This window comes from Cornus florida, unplaced genomic scaffold (genome assembly GCF_030987335.1).
Source record: "Cornus florida cultivar Cherokee Brave unplaced genomic scaffold, ASM3098733v1 CherokeeBrave_3.0.0_Hap2_Chr05, whole genome shotgun sequence".
Lineage (NCBI taxonomy): Eukaryota > Viridiplantae > Streptophyta > Magnoliopsida > Cornales > Cornaceae > Cornus > Cornus florida.
Window position 1 is genome coordinate 13523349 of NW_026775575.1, and position 24706 is coordinate 13548054.

At 38.8% G+C, this 24706-nt stretch overlaps 1 protein-coding gene across 7 annotated transcripts in view; it reads right to left on the minus strand.

Annotated features, from left to right (window-relative positions):
- LOC132306128 (tRNA dimethylallyltransferase 2) overlaps positions 1-24706 on the minus strand; it is a 73506-nt gene that overhangs the window by 25086 nt on the left and 23714 nt on the right. For 4 of the 7 annotated variants that reach the window (XR_009481830.1, XM_059803373.1, XM_059803369.1 and 1 more), the window contains exons 4-5: positions 20821-20985; positions 12231-12299 (exon numbers count right to left, since the gene is read on the minus strand). Coding sequence is in view for 6 of the 7 variants with exons in the window: in XM_059803373.1 (XP_059659356.1) it covers positions 12231-12299; positions 20821-20985 (234 nt within the window). In the remaining variant the exon portion in view is untranslated. The remainder of the gene's footprint in view (positions 1-12230; positions 12300-20820; positions 20986-24706) is intronic. The other 3 variants (XM_059803374.1, XM_059803371.1, XM_059803372.1) reach the window with 1 other exon arrangement.

Sequence of the window (24706 nt, forward strand, 5' to 3'; positions counted from 1 at the left end):
TAGCCATATGACATGTCTCACAAAATAAATCTGACACTGCCACGTTATAAATATGACACTGCACGGAATTTCCAGCTGGGACGAGATATCACCAGAATTTCTCAGGGTGACTTGACAATTTCAGGTTATATCGCCAAGTTTCGTGCTATTTGGGAGGAGATGTCATATTATGATTCCTTCCACTCTTGGAAGGATCCAGATGATGCAATTTTATATACAGGGATTGTGGAGAAGAATCAAGTGTTTCAGTTTCTTGCCGGGTTGAACGACGACTTCGAGTATGCTTGTGTTCATTTATTGGGCTTATCTTCATTCCATACTTTTGAGGATGCATGCTCCTATGTGTTGTCAAATGAGAGCTGTTAGACTCATCTATTAGGTGTTGCTAATGTTAATTATTCTGCTATGGCAGTTCGTGTTCCCAACCTTTCAGGAACTGCACCATCCCAGTCAGTTCAGAACTCTACCACCGGTCCTCCTCTAGGACGACAACGTTGACGGTGTGACCATTGCGGAAAAATTGGTCACATCAAATCTCGTTGTTATGCTTGACATAGACACCCACCATAACAGAAACAACAACCTCGATCCTCTGCACATTCTGTTACATAACCAGTCTCATTGTCAACTCTTGACAACTTTGCCTCTACATCTTATGCCACAGTTACCTTGACTCAAGCTGATTTGGACAAGTTCAAACAATTCTTCAACCAAAAGGAAGCATCATCTCAGCCAACCTCCACTTATGCCCACTCAGGTACTATTGTGTCTGCACATAGTGAATCTACATCTTCGACACCATAGATCATTGATTTTGGTGCTTCAAACAATATGACTGGTATGTCCTTATTCTTCCAATCTTATAGTATCTGCTCTGGCCATCACAAATTATGCCTTGCGGATGGCTCTCCATCTTCCATTGTTGGGAAGGGTCACATATCAGTTACTCTTTCGTTAACTTTATCAGATACACTTCATGTTCCATAGTTGACTACAAATCTTATTTCTGTTAGTAGAGTTACCAAACAATTAAATTGTAGTGTAACATTCTTTCCCTCTCATTATATTTTTCAGGATTTGGTGTCGAAACGGACGATTGGTAGTGGGCGTGAAGTGGACGGTCTATATCTGTTGGATGCTCCTTTGTCACCTCAAGCACATTCAGCTTCATTTTCTAAATTTGTTTCATCTAATAAAGCCCAGCTTATGCGTTGGCACATGCGTTTAGTACATATTTCTTTTGGTTATTTAAAACCTTTTACATATTTCTCTTCTCTTTGCTCTATATTGTATTTCTTCTTGGTATCAAAGCCAGGTTACGGAGTACACTTATAGTTGTCCAAAAAAAAAATGTGACAGTGTCAGATTTTTCCGTCCTTATTTTGTAATGTGGCAATGTCAGATTTATCCAGTGAACATGTCATATGGCTAAACATGTACGTTCGAATTATCCTGCTAGTAGTAATAAATCTGTTTTAACACTTTTTGATCTTGTTCATTCAGATGTGTGGGGTCCTTGCCTAATTACTTGTAGTCTTGGATTTCGATATTTCGTGTTGTTAATTGATGATTATAGTCATGTTACATGTGTTTATCTTATGAAAACCAAAATTGAGGTGTACACCATTTTTAAAAATTTTATGACAATGGTTCAAACTCAATATGGTCATACCATTAAAAAATTCAGATGTGAACAGGGTACGGAGAACGCTTATAAGGAGGTACAACGGTTATGTACAGAATTTGAGATTGAGCATTAGATGGCTAATGTTAAAACTCCTCAATAGAATGGCCATTCTGAGAGAAAGAATCGCCACACCCTTGACTTAGCTAGAGCAATCTGCATTGGCGTGTTTCCCAGTCATTTTGGGGAGATGCAGTTTTTATGGCGGTTTACATCATTAATAGCCTAATAGGACTCCTTCTAGGGTTCTTAACTTTGCAACCCCACTCTCAATCTTACATCCCAATTCATCTCTTTTTTTTTTTTATTCTTCCATCTACATGTTTTAAATATGTGTATGAAGGGAAATGGTCTGAGGAGACATTATTAATTGTTTATCGTCTGAGGAGACATTTTTGATTTGTTGATCGGCACTTCATCTAAGAGAAAATCATCGCTAGTCAAATTTGCACTCCATTTGTCACAAACTCTCAGCAGCTTGCAGACATTCTTACAAAGGGCATTAGCAAGATTGTGTTTGAGAATGCATTGTCCAAGTTGGGCGTTTCAGATATCCACGCACCAACTTAAGGGGAGTGTTAGCATATATGATAGCCACGATTTATGGAATGACTTACCATATTAGCAAAGATTTGCTTATGATATAGAATATGCTATGATTTGATTTAGTTTCCTTTCTTGTAATATGATCATGTGCTCTTTTTATCTATAAATACTTGAGCTATGAATGAGTAAGTCATCTCATTCAATCCTTTACACAATTCTCTCCTCCTCTTTATATTTCTACTAAGTGCCATATAGGTAGCTTGATGAGGATCATTCTTGGCTCATTTTATGACCCTTTGCATGTTCTCCAAGTTTGATTTAGGGTGGAAGAGGCTTAGACCTCATTTTGACATTAAAAAAGCGATGTTTTGGAGCTTTATATCGCATTTTGCCCAAACGAAAACACAACCAGTTGCATTTCACCGCAACCGGTTGTGCTTGCTGGGTATTCATTGTTCACCCATTTTCAGGATTGATTTGAGGGGCATCGTTTGTGGAACTTAATCGATGATTTTTTAAGGCTATTTTGGGGACTTATTGAGGGTCCTAAACCAAGCATTAGATGTGATAAAACTTGCTTTGATCCCTCTTTTCATCTCCTTACTTTTCCATGTCCGAAACGGAGGCAAATCCGAGAGGGCCTCCAAGAAAGATATCCAAAATGGGTTTATATCGCCATCAATTGATTTTATTCATGAAACTTGATTTAAATGGAAGTTATTTGGGATGTGGGAAGTAAATCTATTTCACTCACTTGATCTTTCCTTTCAATCCTAGTATCTTTCTACACGTGCGAACCAGGGCTAGCCGGGGACACTTCCTGGCAACGTTTTCAAAATGAAACCTAAACTTCTCTAAATGATTTCATTAGTGTATATGATATAAAATGACTTCATTGGACTTGTTGCGGATCAAATTCCTCTCTTTCCTTGCATTGGTATGATGTGTGCCCGTATGGTCATAATGAAGTAGATGGGCATACGACTACTTGCATTCATTCACCATTCATTTCTTCCTTACACGTGGGGTTTAAGGGAGTTTGTTGTGACATGGTTGGCATGTCATCCATGGCCACATAGGTCATGGGGTTCTGTATGGTGTGGCTTCCGCATTGGGATCCGGGTGTCGGGTCCAGTTTATTTTTATTTCACTCATGCACCATGTCTTTAGGATTCGGGGCGTGACAAGAATCATCTAGCTTGCATGAGTTTTGTACAAACAAAGATTAGATCTAAAAACATGGACGGAATATGTCAGCATCTTATTAAGGGAAGGTCTAACATTCAGAAATATAATGATCCTCTCTATTGATCACAAACTCATAAGTACCTTGTGAACAGGTAATTCATTGCAGCCTTACTGCAGTAGAATCTAAAGAGCATTTTTTCACTTCATTTGTTTATGGTTTAAATTTTACTCAGACTGAGTTCCCCTTTGGAACAATATTCAGCCTATTACTGGGTGATTTTAATGACGTTAGATTTCCCTATGAGAGGTTTGGTGGGAATCCAAACTGGCATCCTCATTCCTCATTTGGCTGATTTTAATAATTGTTGTCTTTAGTATGAACTAGAAGAGTTTAAATACACTGGTGTACAACTTACTTGGAAGAATGAAGGAATGACCAAACTAGGAAAAAAAAAAAAAAAAAAAAAGGAATGATCAAGCTTTTATAGCCAAAAAACTGAATAAGCACTTGTGAATGTGGCTTGGCTTTCAACTTTTTCTTCTTCAAAAGTTTCCTTTCTCCCTCATGGACATTCAGATCCATCATTGTGAATACTGGAATGAACAAAACTCATCAAAGAAACCATTTAAATTCTTCAATGTTTGGATTAACTACGAGGAATTGTAACCCTAGTTGAAAGACCTTGGAGAACTACCATTGTTGGCTACCCAACGTTCTATATTGTCAAAAGTTGAAGTTAGTTAAAGCTGCTCCTAAAGACACCTTTTAAGAAAGCTCGCATCCAATGCTTCTAGGAGGAGACATGAAGACATCTTATTTGCAGCCAACAATGATAGGAGAATGATCTGTTGTTTGAATGAAATTACCTACTTCTGATTGGATGGGAGAATGATCTCCCATCCAAAAGTTGAAGTTATTTGCTCCCATCCAAGATCAGTTATCTGGAATTATTACTAAGCAATTACCTGCTTCAAATGTTCAAATTTTGATTGCTCCAGTTACTGCAAAAGAGGTTAGAGTAGCCATTTTCAGCCATCAGCCCCACCAAAGGCTCCTGATGAATTTGATGGGTTCTATTTTAGACAAAAATGACATATTATTGGTAATGACTTCATCAAGGTAGTTCAATTAGTTTTCAGTTCATGCTCTCTTCTTAAACAAGTCAATGCCATTTCTTTAAGATTAATTCCAAAGGCCCCTAATAATTTGTTGCTCAAAGATTTCAGACCTATTGCATGTTGTTACACTGTTTACAAATGTGTCTCTAAAATTTGTCTCTAGACTTAAAAAGGTTAATTTCAGAAGCTCAGTGTGCATTTATAATAGATGCATCAGTAATAATATTTTTTTTGCCTCAAAAACTTATGTGAAAGTCTCACAAAAACCAAGGCCAATGAAGATGTGCTATTAAGCTAAATCTTCACAAAGAATTTGACACTTTAAGATGGGATTTCCTGCTAGATGCTTTTACACTTTCCTAGCTTGTTTATTAACTGAATTAGAATCTGCATTACTTCCCCCATGTTTCAAATCCTACACCCCAACAAAGCACCCCCCTCCCCCCCCCCCCCCCCCCCCCCCCCCCCAAACAACCAAAACCCTAAATCTTCACAAAGAATTTGACACTTTAAGATGGGATTTCCTGCTTGATGCTTTTACACTTTCCTAGCTTGTTTATTAACTGAATTAGAATCTGCATTACTTCCCCCATGTTTCAAATCCAACCACAAACCCCCCCCCCCCAAACAAAACCCCCCAAAACCCTAGATCTTCACAAAGCATTTGACTCTTTGAAATGGGATTTCCTTCTAGATGCTTTAAAGCTTTTACACTTTCCTAGGTTGTTTATTAACTGGATTAGAATCTGCGAATGGGGTGTTTTTATTAAAGAGAAAAACTAAACAAGTACAATAAAAGGTGAAGGCATCCCTTCACAATCATTTTCTGCTCTTTCAGGCTTATAGCTTATTCCAAATTCCTCAAGGACAATGTTTTCTTAGCTGCAGTGGATGATTCAGTTAGAGAAGAAATCACTGATTTGCTTGGCTTTTCAGTTGATCGGCTGTCTTGTTGATAGTTTGATATCATAGTCAGACACTTTTGGCTTTGTTCGTGTGTTCTTGGGACTCTTGAGTGCCTTTGAATGGAACCTTACTTATCAATATGTATATAAGGTGCCTTGCGTTCTACTTTCATCCCAGCTTAAATCCACTGATTGTTAGTCTTTGGTGGATAAAATTAACCCTGAAATCTCTTCCAGGACAAGTATCTCTCTTATGCTACAAGGCTTTAACTGGTCAATTATGTCCTGTTTGGATTCAAGTTTATTGGTTATCTTTTACTTCCCAAGAAGAAAATCAAAAGAGTTGCGCAGCTTCTCAGATATTTTCTTTGGAGTGGCACTGATCTAATGCTCACATGCAGTAAAATTGCTTGGTACACTGTTACAAGGCAAAACATGAGAGAGGTTTGGGCATTAAAGCTTCAGCTGACTTGAATAAAGCCATTATGGGAAAACACCTTTGGAGGGTCTGCAGTCCTAATAATTCTTTAATTGGATAATCTAATAACGTAGGGAAAACGATAAAGAACAGGGTTAAACCCTTGAATTCATAAAGAACACACTCACAAGAGAGAAACTGAAATTATATTGATAATAATGATCTCTACAGACTTACATCTGTTGCCTTTATATAGGTAAGTCAAAAATAAAATAAAAAAAGAAAGCATGCGTGAAATAATATTAAAGGGGAAATCTGAGATTTGATGAGCAGAATCCTCCTTAAATCTTGCAATGGAGAATAATATCTTCTATTGTTGGCAACTACACCAAATCTTCTGGTTTATTTTCTGAATCCGCCTTAATTCTTGCAATGGAGAATAAAATCTTCTATTTTTGGTAACTACACCAAATCTCCTTTTGACTTTTCCTTAGTTATTATTTTTTTTTTTTTCCTTCTATTCTCCTTACCTTTTTAGCCTCCCTGATTTGCGATGATCCTGTATGCTCAAATAATCGTGAGTTAACTGTTCTACATCAGTCTCCCTTGCGTAAAAAGAACTCATTGCCGAGTTACCCGAATCTGGTAGATAATATTCATGTATGTCAGCCGCATTGAAGGTAGAAGAAATGGCCATGTTAGTAATTTAATCACATAGGCGTTGTCATTGATTATCTTTAGAATCTGGTTCGAACCATATTTCTTGGCCTTCAGCTTGTTGTATGTTCCCACTGGAAACCTCTATTTTCTTAGATACATTATAACCAGGTCCCCTTCTTCAAATACTCTTTTCTTTTGTTGGACCATCTCCAATGCCTTGCCATGTCATTGGAACAAGGGCTACCGCGGTCTGTTTACCTATGTCAAGTGTAGGCCACGAGACCGATTATTCGACTTCTCCAATAACGATTCTGCTCTCTCTGCCGTCGTGACAATCTAGAAAGTTTGAATAGTGGTTGCAGCGCCACTTTCTCTTCAATATCCCATTATACCCCGCCTTTGAAACGGGCCACCATGCTAAATTCGGGTTCCACCAAGTTGTTACGGGATGACAACCGATAAAATTCTTCAGCATATTCAGCAATCGTTCTACTTCCCTGCATGCAGGACTGATATTTCTGATAAAGAACCTGTTCGTAATCAGGGGGTAAAAATCGAGCTTTCATCAACTTCTTCATCTTAACCCATGTACGTACCGAATCTTTACCCTCACGTATGCGGGTAGTTTACACTTGATCCCACCATGCTGATGCACCGCCTTTCAACTTATAAGCCACGAGTTTGACTTGCTTCTACCCCTGGATTTTCATATAGTCAAAGAAACGTTTAACTTCACTAATCCAGTCCAAGAATTCTTCAATCCGAAGATGACCCTGAAAGGTGGGTTGGTCAATCTTTATACAAAAATCCCTGGAATCATCAATTTCCCATCGACCTCGATTATCTCCAAACACCTGTACAGCTTGGTTGTTACCAAAACCAACATTTTCCTCATAGGTTAGTTGCCTATTCGGAGGGTTTGAGTTGTGATTACCGACGTCCATGATCACCGTCGTTGGGCAGCCTATTGTTCTCGTGGTTAAGTTCTACTGTTGTCAATCTCGCCAATACTTGACGCATAGTTTCATGCAAATCAAGTAAGGTTCAATTAACGTTGGTCTAGAACTCACTAAACTCAGCCCTCAAAAGAGCTACTCCATCACGATCACTGTCGCTGGAGGGGTTGCTTCCATCTCGTGAACCGGCCATCGAAAACAAAGGCAAATCTTGGATTTGGAACCTTGCTCTGATACCAACTAATGTAGCGGAAACGATAAAAAACTGGGTTAAACCCATGAATTCATAAAGAACACACTCATAAGAGAGAAACTGAAATTATATTGATAATAATGATTTCTACAGACTTACATCTCTTGTCTTTATATAGGCAAGTCAAAAATAAAATAAAAAAAGAAAGCATGTGTGAAATGATATTAAAGGGGAAATCTGAGATTTAATGGAGCAGAATCCTCCTTAAATCTTGCAATGGAGAATAAAATCTTCTATTGTTGGCAGCTACACCAAATCTTCTTATTTATTTTCTGAATCCTCCTTAATCCTTGCAATGGAGAATAATATTTTCTATTGTTGGCAACTACACCAAATCTCCTTTTGACTTTTCCTTATTTATTTATTTTTTTATTCTATTTTCCTTACCTTTTCAGCCTCCCTGATTTGCGATGATCTTGTATGCTCAGATAATCATGAGCGAGTTGTTCTACATCACCTAAACTAGAGCAAACTTACTTAAGTGAAGGTGTCTCGGGTATATTAAGCCTCCTCAAGACTGTTCTCGGGCATAGAGGAAGCTCCTGAAAATCAGACTTATCTTCTGGCCTTGCATTCAATGCATTATTGATGTAGTACATGAATGGGCAGGCATAAACAGTGCTCGGGAACAGTGTTTTCTATTCTCTGTTTTAGGAAAGTTTTCATTGTTTTAATTTCCTAATAGTTTAGTTTCTGTTTTAGGAAAGTTTTCCATTGTTTTAGTTTCCTAATAGTTTGATGTCTGTTTTAGGAAAGTTTTCATTGATTTAATTTCCTATATAGTTTAGGATTTGCTTAGGCCTATAAATACATGTTATTGTAATAGTTTAGAGATCAATTATATCTTTTATTACTATCAGAAAACTGAGAGCATTTTCATTCTCTATGGACAGTGATCATGGAGAACATGCAGTGACTGTGGAAGAATTCCAACAATTGCGTCAGGAACAGAAACAAGAGATTCAGACAGTAGTTGAACGTTTAACTGAAGCCATGAATCGTGTGCAGGTTCGGAATAGGCATGACTGGGACCAACCTGATGGTGTGAATCAGCCACGACAAGGGGCAGGAAATCAACGTGGTCATCTTTCACGTGCTAATAATCAACGCCAGTTTTAGCAAGAGGTTTGGCCTAATTCAAGGGATGATGAGAAGGTATCGTTTTAGCATATGGAGATCACGGGGGGTCGAAACAAATCAGCAAGATTTTCGAATGAAAATTGACCTTCAGTCTTTTAATGGTCAACTAGATATCGAAGGGTTTCTGAACTGGCTTTCAGAAGTAGACAATTTTTTTGATTATATGGGTATCGCAGAGGAAAAGAAAGTTAAACTGGTCACCTATCATCAGTTTTTTTTTTTTGATAAGTAAATGTGGATTGAAACGAAAAAAGCGTTCAAAAGGGGAACGCGTCCCATATACAAAAACAGAACCGAAACCCAAGGACCCAGAAGGTCCAAAAAATCTATGAAATCATCATTAGAAGAACAATAACTTCCCTTCACCCAATTTAAAATGGAACGAAGAATAAAAAGTTTTAGAGTCGCCGTAGACGATTCCTTTCCTTCAAATAGTCTGTTGTTCCGCTCTCTCCAAGTGCACCACAACACACGATGCGGGACTGTCCTCCATTAGTCTTGAGCAAGACCACATAGCATCCCCTCTATGCATTAATCAGACCTCTTGAAGACCGTGGCATTACCCAATAAATACCAAATAACCCAAAGATCATGTTCCAACAGTCAGACACCACAAGGCAGTGCATAAGGGGATGATCCACAAACTCACCATCATTTTTGCATAGGCAGTACCAGTTAACAATAATATTGCCTCTCCTCCTCAGATTGTCCAGCGTCAAAATTTTACCCCAAACGGTTGTCCATACAAAGAATGCCACTCTAAGGGGAGCCTTAGAGCGCCATACTGTCTTCCAAGGGAAATCAGAACTAGCAAAGTTGGAGAGGCACAAGAACATGGACCGAACATCGAATCTACCATGGGAAGATGGAACCCACAAGAGAGCATCTTGACCTCTGCCAACTGCGTCCTGTTGATACAACAAATCCAATAAGACACACCTCCATCTCCCAATCCTGGAAAGAGCACCTAAAGCTCACATTCCACGTAATCCCATTGCTATCAAGCCGATAGCAATCAGCAACAGAGGCGTGTCTATCGGTAGCGATTCCATAAATTTTAGGAAAGATACAAGACAAAGGCTGGTAACCACACCAAAGATCCTCCCAAAACCAAACACATCTACCATCCCGAACTTTGAAATGAATATGAGAAGAGAAAACATCCCACCCCTTCCGAATGCACTTCCACGTGCCCACTCCAGCAATGGAAACTGGGCAAGAAGACCACCCACCTCTTTCTTCCTCGAATCTACAAAAGACAATCCTCCTCCAAGGGCGATGACACTCCTTACCAAATCTCCACAACCACTTAACCATGAGAGCTTTGTTAAAAGGGACCATTCTCCTAATACCTAGGCCACCCAACTTAAAAGGCTTGCACTTCCACATGCCTATCATCTTAAGACAATCCTCCTCCAAGGGCGATGGTGCTTCTGCATGGTGGGATCAGTTACAACGTTCTCAAACCCGATAGATGAAGGATCCGATTAGATCCTGGTCTCGGATGAAACAATTAATGAAGAAGCAATTTCAACCGACTAATTATGATCAGATTTTATTTCAACAATACCAGAATTGTCGCTAAGGAAATCGTTCGGTTTGTGTTTATGCTGAAGAATTCTATCGATAATCATCATGCAATGATTTATTAAGAGACTGAAGCACAACAAGTTGCACGGTTCAATAATGGTTTGCGGCTAGCTATTTAAGACATTGATGTTTTAGGAAAGTTTTCATTAATTTAATTTCCCATATAGTTTAGGATTTGTTTAGGCCTATAAATGCATGTTATTGTAATAGTTTAGGGATCAATTATATATTTTATTAATATCAGAAAACTGAGAGCTTTTCTCAATTTCTTCTCACGGATTCGAGTGTTTAAAGAATACGTTGCTATTCTTAATTATTTTGCTAGCTTTCATTGATCTGCTGCGTCAATTATAGGTGATGGCAATCAAACTTTCTTATGGTTTGACTATTGCTTGCCTTCTGGATCAATTCATCAGCTATGTGGAGATAGTATTATTCATGGTTCTGCCTTTCCAGGACTGCAGAAATCAAAGATGTTTTCAATAATAGGACTTGGATTTGGCTTGTTTCTGTCCCAAGATCTCCTCAGCTGCTTTCTGTTATTAGTAACCTTCCTGATCCAAACTCCTTTGACCCCTTGCAGCCTGATTTAGTTAAATAGATCCTTTCAGGGTCTTTTTCAAATACTTCAGCCTGGAAAATGTTAAATCCTAGGCGAGGCGAGCCACTTATAATTGGGCTCACCTTCTATGGCTCTCCAGTAAATATACCAGGACTTGACTTTATTCTGTGGTTACCCATTCATTCTAGACTGAACAATCCACAGAAAATCTCAGGCCTTCTCATTCTGCAAACATGGCAAATCAGGTATCTGGATCTGCTGGAGCAGGAATTTCGTTCGAATTAATATTGACGGGAACATAGAGTTGCATAGTCAGAATAGTGGCTGGAGATGAGCCAAAGACTACTATGCTACCCAATATGGTGTGTGGGGAGGATATTGTTAGCTGGGCTGCTTTAACTTTCAAAGGGAAGTCCCTCAAGGCTACTCATTTGAAACTTTGTCTTTCTACTCGGCCTATTACATATGGATGAAGATGAATGCTAGGCTAATTCTCCCACTGTTTTATCGATGAGTTTTCTATTCTTTCTAAACTTGTTAATGCCATCAGATTTAGGGTCTCTTCTCTGAGGCATTTCTTCTTCTGATTCAAACAAACATCTTCAGCATCTTTGGAATCTTTCAGAATCAATTTTCAGCTCAGTTGATTCTTGATTAAGCTAGCTGAATGGTTCTGAAAGCGGGAGGTTTTTTTAGTTTCTGCTTCTTAGTTCTGTTGTCAATCTTCTGTTTTCTGGGCAACTTGTTCAGGTTGGAGCTCTGCTTTCAAAGGAATGCTGCTTGGTTTGATCTTTCTTGGTTGGATTGTTAGTGGCTGGTGGGTCGTTAAACTTTTGTAGTTGTTTGTGGCTGCTGGGTGGTTGCTTTGTATTTGGTTTTTGCTAGATGTTGTCGTGGCTCTCTCTTGTTTGTTTAATCTTGCTAGCTATTGGTTATGCTTTGCATTTATTTTCGCTTGTTATAGCCCTGTTGTAATCATGTTCTCTTACTAAAACTTATTTGCCAAAGTAATTCTCATGCAGCATACAGATGCAGAACTTACTAACACAGAAATGTTCCTAGCTTAAATCATCGTTGTTCACAAACTAAATTCAACATATGAATTAGAAAAGCATGCATATGCAAGGAGTAAAACACAAATTCACAGTAAATATAGCAACCAACTTGATCTTCTTTAACACAAAGTGACAGAAGAACACAAAATATTACCTGGATATAGTAATTTGTACCTCCAACAATGACTGGCACACGATTGCGGGACAATATGTCCTTGATTAGCTGAAAATTTAATTACTAAAATCAAGAGATAGAAGAACAGACAAAAACAACAATACGTGATGAGACAAGGAATTTTTTATTTGTCACATTTAGGGTATTATTATCACTAAAAAAATTAAACAGATAAATATAAGATCATGCAAATACAGTGAAGGATAAGCTGTTAAGATGTCTTTTCTAAGCAACCTTATGGTGCATTTGGAATGAAAGAAACTGCAAGGTTCATGGTGGTAATACTCACACTCCTCAACAGTTGGCCATGAAAATATGTTTTGAAGGTCTAGATGCGGTTGGATTAAAACTAACTGATCTAGGTGCTTTACTTGTTGATGCTGGTGTATAAGTCTTCATCTGATGCTGATGCAGTTTCTTATCCTTTTGGTATATTTGTTGATTTAGGGTTATGCCCTAACCTCTTTCTTTCATCTCTTGATGTATTTTCCTTTGTGATCTGTTTTTTGATCACCCTTCCTATGTACTATATTGTTATATCTTGTATCAATAAAATTCAAATCCATTCAGGGAAAAATAATAATAATAAGATCATGTAAATTATAAAATAATCAACAAAAGGTAGAAGAGCTTTGACAAGAAATGGGAGGGGAAAACCCCATATACGTCTATTTATTTGTTTTTACATGTTAACTTGTTAATTTTAATTTTTAGTATATATAGATCAAATGGTAGCTCAACATATGATTTAAAAGCACCCAAGAAGATTTAATTGTGGAAGAAACCTGTTCTGGTTTCAGAGAGTTGGGATTGAAAAACTTCTGAAAATAGTTTCTTTCCGCGCATATGTATGACATGGATAACCTATCTGTCAGATAAAATTTGCACTGCTCACTTCTTGTAATTCTTCAAAGGGTCAGACAAAGATAACAATATGTGTGAAATATAAAATTAGAAAAAGGTAAAGAAAGTCGAGCAGCATCCCAACCATACAAGAACATCAAACTTTACATGGAAAACTTTCAAAGTGAAGGGGAAAACCAGAGACAGTTTAAAACGTTCGTGGGACTAAATGAAATAATGGTCTTGCAATGAAGCTCCCTAGATTATGCTTGAGGAGCACAAAGCATATAATCATCAAGAAAATAAATCCCTTGGTTAACAACAACAATAACAGGTAGCTTCACCTAAGAAGGTGGACTGTGATAAAACGTGCATGAAACGTTAGTACCCAAACCCGAGGCACTAATAGAGAGTTGTGCAAGGTCCACGGATTTAGACCCAGAGGAGGAAAGGAAGGAGGTGGGAGCGGGATGGGGAGGGGGGGGGGGGGGGGGGGGGGGGGGGGGTTTGGCGGGGTGGGCATGCATAGTATAAATAAATACACAGTTAAGTAGTAAACCTATGGACACCAAATTTTACATGGAAAAACCTCAATCGAGAGAAAAAATCATGGAACCTAGTCCAGGCAACTAATCCACTATCAATAAAGAGATTTACAGCCTAGGTTAACAAATTAGTACCCTTGAACTCCTACCTATCTCTACACACAATAGGACACCAAACCTTCAGTCCTTTGAACATCTCCAAGTCGTCCTCCTACAGCCTTCACAATTGTGAATATGCTTCTTTGGTGATCATCATCAGACACTAGTTGTCTGAATTGAGAATCTGGTGTTGATTGCTCTGGTGTGTTGAATATACTTGTATAAGCGCCGCAATGGATGTATCAACACATATGACAACAGTTCACTAATCTACTAATACATATGATGAATGTTGAAAATAAAGATGCACTCATCAAGTCACACGACATCTCGATGTATATATATATATATTTTTCTTGAATGTTGGAAATTTTATTGATACAAATAAACAATAAAGTACAAGATAAGAAGTGATCCACTAATAAGAGATCACAGAGGAAAACAGCTAGTCCATGAGGACCATGACACATCCTAGACTAGAAAAATACAAGCAATCACAAAAAGAACTCAAAACAGTACATGTAGATCAGCTAAAGAGATGCCTAGAGAAGTTATCCCTTCTAGACTTGCTTCCCTAGCTATATCTTCAGCTGCATTATTAGTTCCACCATTTAACACCTTATTTCTATGAGACCATAAGCTCCATATAATGGAAGTTTTTCTTACTGGGGTTTATTGGTTTAATTGTGTTCTGGTTGTCTCGAGTGAGTGCATGTGTTAGCAGATTGATCTATTCTTGCTTCAATTCTCATGTCTCATGTTTCATTTGGATTTTACAGCTTGAAAGTCTTTGGAATTGGATGTATGGATTTACTTTTTTGGTTCTTGGATGCTTATATGGTTGATGGATTTAATAAATGTTTGATATTAGTTTTTAGAATAATGACATGACTAAAGAGATATGAATGCTTATATGGTAGTTTAAATTTTCAATTGTGTGCCTCGCTTCACTCAAGCGTGCGTCTCGCTGTGTGCCTCGCGCCTAGGCTCTAAAGGACCTCTAGTGCCTTAGTGTGCCTTGAGCCTTTCATTACACTGGGCATAAGACTTGTGCCTATGTGCACCTAGGCGTGCGCTTGGGCACGCCTTTAATAACACTGAAGGGATAGATCAATTTATATTTTACTCCTAAACCAGAAACTGTCTACAAAAAAAAAAAAAGAAAGGAGGGAAAGGGAAAACATACCACCATTAACGATGCATCCAATAAAGAGTTGAGGGGACAAGCATGCACTGCTTTAGCAATGAGGATATGTGATGCAAGAATCTCATTCAATGATGTTAAATATGATAGCTTTCCTTATGCGATTGAAGCAACTAGACAATATGATCCTGGCATGAAACCTAGTTATCATGAGGTGAGAGTTCCTTTGATTTAGGATAGAATGATACCAACAATTTTGATGAGTGACCAAAGAAAGTAGTCGTCAAAATTTGGATGCTCAATACTGGCAGATGGGTGGACAGAAAAGAGAGGGAGAACTTTGATTAGTTTCTCAGTAAATAGTCCAAGGGGAACAACGTTTATTCAATCGGTGGATACTTCTTCTAATTCCGAGGATGGTAATAAGATGTTTGATCTATTTGATAAATTTGTTAAGCGCATTGGAGTAACAAATCTTGTCCAAGTTGTCACTGATAGTGAATCAAGTAATGTATAAGCCGGTAAGAATGTTTTATATACTTTAGAGTTTAGAAATATATATAATTTAGAATTCTTGTTTTAGTGAGTCATTTTAAAAATCAATGGTTTTGATTTAGTCATTCTCTTTATATCAATTTTTTTTTTCCCTTTTGGTTTCAAATAGGGAGGATGTTAGAGACCGCACACCCACATTTGTATCGGACATCATGTGTTGCTCATTGCTTAGACTTGATCTTGGAAGACGTCGGGAAGCTACCGGCCATCTATATAGAACATTGAAGAGGTCAATCGAGTTGAATGCTTATAATTATACCCGTTCAAGGTAGTTGAACATGATTGTTTGGACCCTTTGAGGGTATAAAGGCCCTATTTGGCCTTGTGTAGCTTTTGAGGGATGCATTCCCCTTTTGGACGATTTTGATACAATCGTTACTCATCAAAAAAAAAAAAAATTACCAGGTATTTACAAGCAAAAGGAGAACTTGAGAAAGATGTATACTTTGGAAGAATGGAGTCGTAGTAAATGGTCAGAAGTGCAAACCGGGAAAAGAGTAGCTTCTTTTGTTTTGATTCCTTCCTTTAAAACAACATCATCTTTAGCCTTAAGGTTTCCGGACCTCTGGTTCATGTTTTGAGATTAGTCGATGGTGAGAGAAAACCTCTTATGGGATACATTTATGAGGTTATGGATAAGGGCCAAAGAAGCGATTGCAAAGTTTTTGATAGGAGGGGGAAAGTTCAACTTCATCGCCCTTTGCATGCGGCAAGTTATTATTTGAACTTAAGAGTTCTATTATTCAAACCCAGATATTGAAGCAGATGAAGAGATTGCAAAGGGTTTGTATGAATGTATAGCATGGTTAGTCCCAGACACTAAAGAGCAAGACAAAATTAGTGAGGAGTTGACCTTATATTCTAAAGCTGAGGGCCTCTTTGGTACTTCTTTTGCTATTAGACAAAGATGTACACGTGAAACAGGTCAACTATACTAAGTTGGTATATCATTTACTAATTTATACAATTATTACGACAATAGAATCATTACAAACATGAAGCTAAAGATCATTTAATAATATTTTTAATAGCTAATTGGTGGGAAGCATATTGCAAGCCAACAAGACTCGTGCAAAAGTTTGCAATAAAGGTTCTCAGCTTCACTTGTAGTGCTTCTGATTGTGGACAAAATTGGAGCACGTTAGGACAGGTAAGAAACTACTAAATAGATTGATAAATTCTTTCCTTTCTTTTTTTATAAGTAAGGTTTCATAAAAGGCGCTCAAGAGGGAAGCGCTCCCAAAAGAATACACAAGACTCCAAAGGCAACAACTATAATTTCAAGCTATCCACAAAATCCAAAATATGCCCCATAGATTTACCATTTTGTCCATTAACCCAAAAAAATTAAACTAGATAGTATATTGTAGTTGAGAGACAAAATAGGAGTCTCCTCTCCATTCCATCAAAGGATCACCTATTTCTCTCGAAGCACAAACCCCACCATAAACAACGGAGAGTGGCTCTCCAAGCATCTCTGGCTCAGCTCTCCACTAAACACCCTCTCCAAGCCTTAGTCATGTCCACCGTTGATCCGGAAAACACCTAAGAAATGCCAAACGCAAGAACATAGACCAAACATCCCTCGCCACAGTGTAATGAAGAAGGTGATTCACTTTTTCCTCAGTGTTCTTGCACATACGACACCAATTAACCACAATATGGCGTCTTCTTCAGAGATTGTCGAGAGTGAGAATGCTTCCGAGTTGAAGGGGGCTTTCGACCTCCAATTTGCCTTCCAAGGGAAGGTAGGACCTAAGATCTCCGCTAGACTCTGGTAAAAAGACCTAACCTCAAATACCCCTCTCGAGGTGCCCACCCACACCATCTCATCCATCCCCACTCCCTCCACCACTTGGTTGTAGAGCAAAGCTAAGAACTTAGCGACTTTCGTAAGGTTCCAATTATGAAACTCTCTACGAAAATGCATATCCCAAGTCATCCTCCCGTCATCAAGCCGATAACAAAGCATGTCTACTCGAAGAAATCCTAAAGAGACGAGGGAACCTACGAGCCAAAACAATGTACCTGCACCAGCAATCCTCCCGAAAACTGGCATGAAGTAAGTTGGAAAATTCAAAAGGTACTCTTCAAAAGAGTAAGCTACCCCACTTTCGATAGAAACTGCTTGTTCCAACCTGCGAGCCTCCTCTCGAAACACTCAACCACGGGATCCCAAACTGAAGTCCTCCTCGACAAGCCTCCCAAGGGTAGCCCCAAATAGGAGATTGGAAAAAAGCTAACACCAAATCCAAGAATGTCTGCTAAGTTATGAATTCCATCAACTATCCCAAACTAGAACCAACTCACTTTTCCCAATGTTGATCTAAAAGAAGAAATTTTGGATTTTGGCTTACTCAAACTGAGAGCCAAGAGCTATATTTATATACAAAAATAGGGAACAAAGAAAGGAAGCCAAATCAAAGAAAAACAGAAAATATGCCAATATCGACGTGATCCCATGATTATGGGGATCTTATCTACGTGATCCCATGATTGTTGAGATCTTATATAAAACACCTAATAAAAGGCTAAAACAGCTAATAATAATAACAAATATATTTTAACACTCCCCCTCAAGCTGAAGTGAAGATATCAATCCAGCCCAGCTTGGTAATCGAGGAATGAAGCAAAGATGGACCAACAGATTTGGTGACACATCGACCGACTAATTAGAGGACCGAACAAAGCACGACTTGATAATTCCCGAACAAACCTTCTCTCTGATAAAATGAATGTCCACCCTCATATGTTTAGTCCTCTCGTGAATAACAAAATCTGAAGAAAGCATGATGGCTGACTTTTATCACAAACAAGTCGGAGGACTATTTTTCACCTAGCCCTAGCTCTTCCAAAAAAGATCAAATTCAGAGAATCTCATAAGTACCCTGAGCCATTGCACGCTACTCAGCCTCTGTTGAAGATCTCGAAACTACAGGTTGCTTCTTACTTTTCCAGGATATAAGATGGTCTCCATAGAAAGTACAGAAGCCAGATATGGAACGTCTGTCAGTCTTAGACCCAGCATAGTCTACATCACTGAAACAAGATAGCCCAACCTGCCTACTAGAAGAATAGAATAATCCAAGTCCAGTACATAACTTAAGATATCGAAGAATATGATATACCGCATCCATATGAGTTGTACGAGGAGCGTGCATAAACTAGCTCGCAATACTAACAGCAAAAGCCAAATCAGGACGGGTGTTGTTAAGATAAATCAATCTTCCTACCAAGCGTTGATACTGCGAGGGATCAGAAAGGAGATCTCCAGACTCAGCCAAGATCTTTAGAGTAGGATCCATAGGAGTGGAAGCAGGTTACACCCCCCAAGCATCCCCGTGTCTCGAAGAAGATCCAAGACATACTTCTTTTGCGACAAAGAGATAACCTGCTTAGATCTAGCAACCTCAATTCCCAAGAAATATCTGAGCTGTCCAAGGTCTTTCACGTCAAAAGCTTTAGCCAAATGAAGCTTTATTTGAGCAATCCCAGGGATGTCATTGCCAATAATGATAATATCATCAACAGAGACAAGAAGAATGATACATCGAACGGTGGATAAAACATGTATGGTCAGAATGGCATCTAACTAACTCTATGGATAGAATTACATCACTTAAGCGGCTAAACCAAGCTCTGGGAGATTGCTTTAATCCATACAAAGACTTCCGCAATTGACAGACCTTTCCAGTATACTCCCCCTCAAACCGAAAACTGGGTGGAGGATCCATGTAAATAGTCTCAAGAAGATCATCGTTAAGGAAATCATTTTTCACATCAAGCTAATGAAGAGGCCAATTGTGAGAGGCAACCAAGGAGACAAGCAAACGAACTGAGGTCAATTTAGCCACTGGAGCGAAGGTAACATTAAAGTCTTTACCAGGAATCCAAGTAAACCCTTTGGCCACCAAACGGGCCTTAAACCGATCAATAGAGCCATCAGCCAGATGTTTAACACTGAATACCCATTTGCAACCAACAGTCTTTTCACCAGGTGGGAGGGATACAAGCTCCCATGTTTTAATATGCTACAAAGCATCCATTTCTACCTTCATAGTAGACATTCAATTGGGATTCCGGAGAGCCTCAGACACATTTCTGGGAATGGAAATGGAATTAAGTTTGCCTAGAAAGGCTCGGTAAGACCCTGAACGACCATTATAAGAGATATACTGTGAAATAGGATGATCAGTACTCAGAAACAGGGTTAGGGAAATGTAAAGGAGAGAGAGATGTACCTGAACCTGAATCTGAAGAGGATGAAGGCAATAGAGGCGCAGCATGAGGGCGGCGAGAATAAACCTGCAAAGGGGGTGAGGAAACCACAAGAGAAGACTCTTCTTAAAAAATATGAAGAGGACGAGCAAGGGGAGAAGCCTCTTGATCGATAGTAGAAGATTCATACAAGATAGTGTTAGAACCATAAAAAGGGGTATGCTCGTGGAAGGTGACATCACGAAAGTGATACATGTATTTGTGTACAGGATCATAACATCGATAACCTTTTGACATGGAAGAGTGTCCTAAAAAGATACGATTAATGGCCTTACCAAGCTGGGCTAAAACAACTAATAAAAATAAAAATAATAATAATAAATATATTTCAACACACCCCCTCGAGCTGAAGTGAAGATATCAATCCAGCCCAGCTTGGCCTTGTCAACGAGTTTAGTACAAGAAGGGCTACGATTCTGAACAAAACATATACATCCAAACACCCGAGGCATGATGGGAAAAAGAGTAATATCGGGCTGAAGCACTTGTAAGGGGGCCTTACCATTTAAGACTACTAAGGGTACGATTAATGAGAAAAGTAGTTGTAAGAACCGCCATGTGCCGTACAACTTTGGCACATTCATACCACTTAAAAGACATCGAACAACTGACATTAGTTGGCGGTCTTTACACTCTGCCACACGATTCTGTTCAGGGGTATATGAACAAGCTAATGAAGAATACCTGTTGATTAAGTTGAGACCGAAACTCATTGGAAACATATTCACGACCATTGTCAGACCTAATATTCCTAACAATAGTTTTATATTGAGTTTTGATCATTTGGATGAATTGAGTGAACAAGTGAAAAACTTCAAATTTCTTTTTAAGTAAATATACCCATGTGCAGCAGGAATAATCATCAATGAATGTGACATAATAACGATACCCCGAAAAAGCAAAAACAGGAGAAGGACCCCACACATCAGAATATATGATATCAAACATACTAGGTGCATGATGCATATGAGAAATATAACTAGTTTTAGTATGTTTAGAAAGCTCACAAATCTCACATTGAAACTTATTATCCTTACAAGCCATTATTAATGAAGAGAAAAGCAAACATAAATACTAAAAGTTTACATACCCAAGGCGAGCATACCATAAACTTAGTCTGAAAAGAAAAATCATAAGACCTATAAATTGGAAGAACAGAGGCTTGAAGGAAGCTTGATGCAAGTGGAGGAGGTGTCGGTGGAGGATCCCTAAAGTAGTAGAGGCCATCGTGCTCATATCCCCTGCCAAAAGTCCTCTTCGAACACAGGTCCTGTAAAACACAATAATGAGGAAAGAAAATCACTGCGCAGTATAGTGATTTGGCAAGTTTGCTAACAGATAGAAGATTAAATGCAAAGTTAGGAACATGACGAACATACGGCAAAATAATATTAGGGGACAGATAAACATCTCCTTTACTACGAATAATGGTGGTTGACCCATTAGGTAGACTAATAGCCTAATTAACAGGGGTAACGGGAGTAGAAAATAATGACAACTCACCAGTCATGTGATTATTGGCTTCGAAATCAAGAACCCAAGTAGGTTTTCCTGCTTTAACATGAAAAGCAGAAGGAGTACATGTAGCTATAGTAGCTGTTGGAGTAGAAGAGTCAACCCTAGTAGATAAAGCTCCTAACTGCTCCTGAAGCTGACCAATCTGGGACTGTAATTAATTGAAGTCCTGAAAAGATGGTTTGGGAGGAGTTAAAGCAGGAGGGGCAACCATCTGTGGAGTAGTATACCCACCAATAGTATCGGCTACTGCGGCAATGCAGCCACGGCCAGAAGGACTATTGTGAGAAAATTTCTGATTTAGCTCGGGATGAAGCTTAAAACAGCGATCCTTAACATGACCTGTGGCTTCACAATATTGACAAATAACCTTTCCCTCTGAAAGTCTAGAATTAGCGGCAAGAGCCATTTGGAGTCTCTAGTAAAGCTACTGGCTGAGAGATCTGACGTCAATGCTCCTCATGGTCAACAGTAGCGAAAGCATCATATAAATCATGCATAGGAGAGGTGTTTATGATCTGAGTTCAAAGAGCTTCATCCTCAAATCGTAAACCCATCAAAAACTGGTAGGTATGCTAGCAGTCCACCAAAAGAGTTGCAGCTTCTTCAGAGAAATCAGGGAGAGGTTTATATTGTGCTAATTCTTCCCACCTAGACTGGAGGTACCCAAAATACTCTATATTGACAGCTTGAGTGTCTCTTGAGATGCATGAGCAATCTCTTGATAAAGTTCAAAGATACGAGCATCATTATGGGAGTGGGCATACATCTTGTTAAGGGCTTACCACAGACGAAAAACGAAAGTGTGAAACATGAACATATTATAGATAGGCTCCTCTATTGAGTTGAAAATCCAACCCAGAATGATGCATCTGTCCATGTCCCATACAATATATTTAGTATCCGTCTTTTTCGGTTCCTTAACTAGATCCAAAAGCCAACCAGTTTTCCCTTTCCCTCTAATATAGAGTTTAAGAGAACGGGACCAAGATACTAAGTTGCGCCCATTTAAAGAGCACACTAGTAACCCGCTGCACCGAAGTATGTTGTACCGAAGATAAAGTGTCCTTTTGGCTACTAGAATCACTCATAGTACCAAAATAAGGCTGGTCCACACGTCAAACAGGGAGGAAAGAGAAAAACAAGGCCGAAAAAATCAACGCTTTCCTCCAAATATGCTGTTGAACAAACATCGGCAGCCCACAAAGGGAAAAAAAAACACCAGAAGGACCCTTAGGTCATGAACAACCTAAGGGAATTCTCTTTAAAAAGGAGTCAAAACAGAAGGTTACCCTCTGCTGTGTGCGCAAGCCCCTGTTGAAACGAGTTGGAAACAAGCCCGAACATATCTCAAGAACCTAAATTGGTCCACCCTCGCATCACAAAAAAATGATAGTGTCTTACGCCAAAAGCAATTGAGAGATAACCAACTAATTGGGACTATTCCCTACCAAGAAGCCTCAAATAAAGCCCAACTCTCCTGCGCTCCTCATCAAACGGGGAACGCAACCCGCAAAAGCTACATAAGGTCCAGATGGGGCCCTCAATAATATCCAGGGTATCAACAATTTCCCCTATTGATTTACAATTCCTCCCAATGACCAAACAAAAAAGAGAACTAATTATAGAGAATTCCAATGCCCTAATAAGAGCCTCCTCACAATCAAAAGAACTGATTACAGGTAATCTAATTATTGAAAATTAAATTCTTAAATTTATTTACTTACTAGTTAAAGTTGAATTTATTGTACCTTTATAGTGTTTTCTTTATAGATTATAGAGAGTGTGATGAGAGAGTAGATGAGAGAGAGAGAGAGAGAGAGAACTTTTAAGAGAGGCGCAGCCCTCTTTCTCATATATTTTCACACTAACAAACAAATAAGCCTACATAGGCTTATATAAATGAAACAAGTCAACCAAAGAATACAAGGGCCACTATTGTATGCAATTACACAGTGGCCCAACATATATATGTATATAACATTCTAACATTCCCCCTCAAGCTGGAGAATATATATCAGATAATCCCAACTTGGAACAGATAATTCTTAACCGATTATGACCCAATGCTTTGGTAAACATATCAGCTAATTGATCTTCAGACTTCACCAATGGAGTAGAGATGCTCCCACGTAATATTTTTTCCCGAATGAAGTGGCAATCAACTTCAATATGCTTGGTTCTCTCATAAAGCACAGGATTTGAAGCAATGTGAACTGATGCTTGATTATCATAGAAAAATGGAGTAGGAGCTTCAACTGTCAACCCAAGTTCTGTTAGAAAATGTTATATCCAGGTCAACTTACTAGTAGTATGAGCCATTGCCCTATACTCAGCTTCAGCACTAGACCGAGCTACCACCATTTGCTTTTTACTTCGCCATGTAACAAGATTTCCTCCTACAAATGTGCAGTAGCCTGTAGTAGATCTCCTATCTGAAGGAGAACTAGCCCAGTCGGCATCTGTAAAACCTTCCACTCTGAGATGACCATTTGATTTATATAGTAACCTAAAACCTGAAGCTTGCTTGGATATCAGATAATTCGAAGAACAGCAATCTAATGTGGCATTCTAGGAGCTCCCATGAACTGACTTACCACACTAACTGCAAATGAAATATCAGGTCAAGTGATAGTGAGATAAATTAATTTTCCAACAAGGCGACGAAATCTGCCCGGGTCATTAAATAGATCACCCTCATCAGACACAAGTTTTGTAGTCGAATCCATAGGAGCATCAACTGGGCGACCACCCAACATACCTGTTTCTTCTAATAAGTCCAACACATATTTTCGTTGGGATAAACTTATACCCTTCTTGGATCTAGCAACTTCAATACCCAAGAAATACCTAAGTTTACCCAAGTCTTTAGTGTGGAATCGATATTGCAGAAACAACTTCAACTTAGCAATGCTTCAGAATCATCACCTATAATCACAATATCATCTACATACACCACAAGAAATATGAAGCCAGCTTTAGTGCGCTGGTGAAATACCGAATAGTCGGTCTGACATCTGTTAAGACCAAATTTTAATGCAGCCTCGGAGAATTTTCCAAACCAAACCCGTGGAAATTGTTTCAATCCATACAAGGCCTTTTTAAGGCGACAAACAGTGTGAAGATACTCCCCCTGAGCAGCAAACCCAGGTGGTTGCTCCATAGAAACCTCTTCTACTAAGTCACCATGCAAAAAGGCATTTTTAACGTCTAACTGAAACAGAGGCCAATGTCTATTAGCAGTAAGAGAAATCAAAACACAAATAGAAGAAATCTTAGCAACAAGGGCAAATGTCTCAGCATAGTCAACACCATAAGTCAGGGTATAACCTTTGGCAACAAGACGGGCTTTTAAATGCTCAACGGACCCATCTGGAAGATACTTCACAGTATATACCCAGCGACAACCAACAGGTTTTACACCTGGAGGTAATGGAACAAGATTCCATGTACCATTCTGATGCAAAGCATCCATT